General features: G+C 50.4%; 1 protein-coding gene across 1 annotated transcript in view; it reads left to right on the top strand.

The window, feature by feature from the left end:
* The first annotated feature begins 4,059 nt into the window (after nucleotides 1-4,059).
* The window catches only part of Onecut2 (one cut homeobox 2), a 56,112-nt gene continuing 55,718 nt past the window's right edge, over nucleotides 4,060-4,453 (top strand). Inside the window, 1 exon segment of the mRNA XM_055622843.1 lies at nucleotides 4,060-4,097. Coding sequence (XP_055478818.1) covers nucleotides 4,060-4,097 — 38 coding nt within the window.

Consider the following 4,453-nt stretch of genomic DNA (forward strand, 5'->3'; position numbering starts at 1 on the left):
CACACGTAATCACAGAGACTTGCCTGGGTCTTCATTACCAGGGGCTTCGAGAGAAAGGGAAGCAAATTCTCCATCATTGAAAGGAAGCCTCTATTATCACTACTATAATCTGTGTACGGCAACATAAGAATTTCTTTCTCTTCTTGAAAATTCCCCCACAATATTGAAGCAGCATTTGTTGTATGATTCATATAAACGCTTGAGGCCTTACTGAAAAACCATTACCATTTAATGGCTAGAAAATTGCTCTCCTTCCTTTAAAAAAAAAAAAAAAGAAAAAAAAAAAAAAAAAGAAAAAGCGGAAAAAAAAAAAAAAGAAAAAAAAAAAAAGCCTGGTGCAGCAGCAGCTACACACAGACAACAAAAACTTTCTCCTGGATAATCCTCCCTTCCCCGCACAATGACAAAGAAATGATATTGACTTACCCAGGAATGGATGATGTGTTTGATAAGGGGGGGGGGGTTGACTTTTTTGTGTGTGTGTGAAGATTTCTGTCCCGGAGCTACACAGACAGCTGCAATTCATGGGCGATGCTGAGTCCCAGAAAGGCTATGGATTGGCATGGGGTCTGCAGCTCACAGTCCCTGATCAATACCCCTACACTCACACGCCAGATGGTTTGGGGAAGGGCAAAAATAAAACAGTCCAAAACAGCCCACCATTAGCACCCCCCCCGCCCCCGTACTCTCTGACAGACCTAACTGTAGCACAAATGTGTTGGGCCAACATAAAAACCTGGATATATTTTGAGTGTTTTAGTGCTTTTTCTGACCCTACGCCTTCCTAGACAGAGCTATGTCTACTGTTAGATTTTTTTTTTCTTCTTCTCTGTTTTTGTTTTCTTTTACGTTAAAACAAAGCTGTTGTTATCCTATCCAGATTGTATTGACTTGGGGTCTGTTTATATTTTTTTGTGAATAATTTATAGAGTTCCTGTTTTAATTGAATTCTCCCCCCCCCCCAGTTTTTAATATGAAAAATACACAATAAACACTGATAGTAAATATTTTCAGGGTTTTCATGAAATTTTCTAACTTAGGCTCAGAATCTTACTCTTCTACTGTGCAAATATCTAGCTGTGGAACACTTTTATCTGTGCTCATTTACATTTCTGATGGTAAAGGATAGCCGACCTGCGCATGTGATATGCTGAGAAGTGGATCTCCTGGTTCCACACAATGCCTGACACAGCCCCCTAGACTCTAACAGGATACATTTCCATAGACTATTTGTGAGCCAAATGCTGGAGAGCATATTTACATCAAAAGGCAAACCCCTGACCTAAAAAACTTGTTAAGCTTACAACAGAGCACGGGTTTAAACAAGGGGTGACTGAAAAGCAGCTCTCCCTTTTGTTTTACTAAAAACACAATGAGAAAGAAACAGCGAACTATTTCAAAATTTTCACTAGTATTGTTACTGTTAAAATTATCTCCAGGTGGAAAACAAGTAGTCTTTCCATCTTGGAAAGGAAGGGAAAGGGCCATCTAAAACCCAAATCAGTAAAAACCACAGTGCTGGCTAAAGAAGAGCTTTCATTTTTCCCTTTAATTGGGTTCTAGGTTGGAATGTAAAACATCAAAGCTATTAAAAAAAAAAAACATCATGGAAAAAAATCTGCTTTAATTTAACCCAATGAAATTATATACAAAGAAGCCCAATGCGATTTCATGAATTTCCTGAGATTGTCAATATTGATTGAGAGGAGGGGGTGGGGGGAGGAAGGGAGGGAGGAAGGGAGGAAGGGAGGAGGGAGGAAAGGAGGGAGCCAGGCATCGAGAAAATGGAGCTCACCTTGTTGCTCTTAGCACAGAAATGCAATTCCCAGGAGCAGAGTTATCTTGGTGGTCTGGCAAATTAGTTTATCATTTCGAAAAACATTTAAATGGGAATTTGTCTGCTAAGGGTTCTGTTTGTAGGAAGTGCCAGATTAGAGGTCACATGAGCCTGAAGCCAGGACAACAGCAACTGGAAGCCCATCAGGAAGACCTTTCCCAGCCTGGCCCTTCCCTGGTGTTTGGGGTCCTGTCACAGGCTGCGGTCTGGAGAACTTTTGTTTTGACAAGGAGTGTATCTCAAACATTAGCTGGTTCGAATTATCCTGTGTCCAACCAGCGTAGATGCAGTGAATGAGGCAAGAGGGGAAGAAACCATTTTACCTGTCTCTTCTGTAACACTGAAGATGTGAACGGCTAGGAAGCTAGGGGTCTGCCGGGGACTGGGGTGTGCTCTTTCTTCCCCAAGCTCTGATGTCATGGTGGGTGCTATTTGAAAGAATGATTGGCAACATATTGACCAGAGCTCAATAGAGTTGACCTATGAATAACGTCATGAGTGGTGGTGGGATGTGTCTGTAGCTGGAAAAGAGAGCAGAACAGCAGAAAAGGTCACTTGGAGAAGAACCGTTTTCCAAAGGAGTTAAACCCTTCTCTAACCTAGAGAAGGCACATACAGTGTGGTGGGCTGTCCTTGTTTTCTTATCAAGTTTTCTCTAACAGCTGGAAATGGTCGGAGGGGGCTGTCTTAAGAAGACCCCCTGCTCTTCTTTTGACAGCTGATCAAAAGAAAATAGGTCACGCTTCTCAAACTTATGTCCACCCTGTCCTTAATTACTGTCTCTTTAAACAAAGGCAACATCTGCGCAACCTCAGCCAGCTTGAATCTTCGGAGGCAAACGGAGCGCAACCTGCCTTGAGAGAATCTGTTACTTCTAAGGCTCTCAGTGCCGGTGGCTGGCCTCTCCGGCTGTGCCCAACCACCCCTCGACAACCCCCACACAGTTCGCGGAAATCACTACCTCCTCCACTCTGACCTCCGGACCCGGGTCTGTCAAACAACGGGAATTCTAGGAAGACCAAGGTGTACTTTTTAAAGCGACAGCTCCCACAGAGCTTTCTCCCACGTAGCCAACGTGCCAGGACCGGATCTTAAAATGCAAATGCCAGCGGACAGCCACGGTTACCTGCCCTCAGCAGTAACCTAGGCTGGACTGTCCTCTCTAGGAGAAAACGTGTGTGTGTGTGTGTGTGTGTGTGTGTGTGTGTGTGTGTGTGTGTGTGTCCGCCGGCGCTGTCCCCACTATCTCGCATACCCCGCGCCCTTAGGAGAAGTTTGCTGGCTGTGAATATCAATAACAACCTTCACTCCCAACCCCAAGAGTCCTGCACTCCCCCCCCCTTCCCCCTGTTCTCTGAAGGGAGCAAGCATCTGGTCACCTCGAAACCGCAGCTGCTGGAATTTTTAGTTTTGTTTTGCAATCTAGGAGGGGCCCTTCTGGAGCCTCATAACCGAGAGATTTATGGGCTGGCCAAGTAATTAAATGATGTTATTGTGTTAACTTTGCCTTTACCAGGGCCGCCTGCGCCGCCGTCAGCGTGAACCTTCCGCCGCCGGCCGCAGCTCTCAGGCAGCCTAGGCGTTCGGGCTGCTGTTGCCCATACAGGATGCACAGCACCAGTCTCGGAAATTCACCGTGCATCAGGACACACTTGCGCCTGCATGTTTAAAAGCTAGACCGCCGGCTCCCGGCGAGGGACTCCCGGGAAGCGGCTAGCCAGGAGCCGTGCGCTTGTTTTTACCGCACCGCCAGCACACCAGAGTGAGGTGGGACCAAAGAAACCGAGGCAGTCAGCCCAAGCCTTGGCTGCCCAGGAGAGGCAGAAAGCGGCCTCTCTCACATCATCCCCTTCAGCCCGCCGCACTCTCGCTTCTTTCTCTCTCCTCGGCACCCCCTTTCTCCTCCCTTCTTCTCCTTGACGCTCGGTTCCAGAAGCAAAAAAAAAAAAAAAAAAAAAAAAAAAGGTGGGGGGGAAGCCGAGCTGTCAGCCAAACCTGAAAGGCTCGGCCACGCCCCCTCCACGCCCATTGGCCGGAGCTCCGAGAAGGGCCGCCTTTCCGAGGCAGCTGCGGCCGCCGATTGGTTGCTCGTGACGCCCGTCGGGTGCGGTCCCGCCCCGGGCCCGGGAGGATAGGTTGGCTGCTCGGGCAACCGGCAGAGCCCTTCTGGACAGCTCCCGCTCACCCAAACAGAAGACGTCGGCGCCGGAGCGGGCTCGGACATGGCGAGGCGACGCGCCCGCACGAGCGGCGGGGCCCGGTGATCCGTCCCTCCTTCCCCGCCCCCCTCCCCTCTCCCGCACGCACGCCCTGTCCGCCCCCACCCCGCCCCCACCCCCACCCCGGGCGCGCCCGCCCGCAGCCCGGGGCACACACCCGCACGCGCGCCGCCCCGGCACACACTCCCGCGCTCCCACGGCCGCTCCCCCGCACCCACCGCCGCCACCACCGGAGCCCCGCGGCCGAACCACGCCACGCGCGCCCCGCCAGCCCGCCGGCAGCCCCCCGCCGCTCCCGCCGCCCCCGGGCCCCGATGGACTGAATGAAGGCTGCCTACACCGCCTATAGATGCCTCACCAAAGACCTAGAAGGCTGCGCCATGAACCCGGAGCTGAC

This window comes from Psammomys obesus, unplaced genomic scaffold, assembly GCF_907164565.1.
Source record: "Psammomys obesus unplaced genomic scaffold, mPsaObe1.curated_primary_1811, whole genome shotgun sequence".
NCBI classification, from domain to species: Eukaryota; Metazoa; Chordata; class Mammalia; order Rodentia; family Muridae; genus Psammomys; species Psammomys obesus.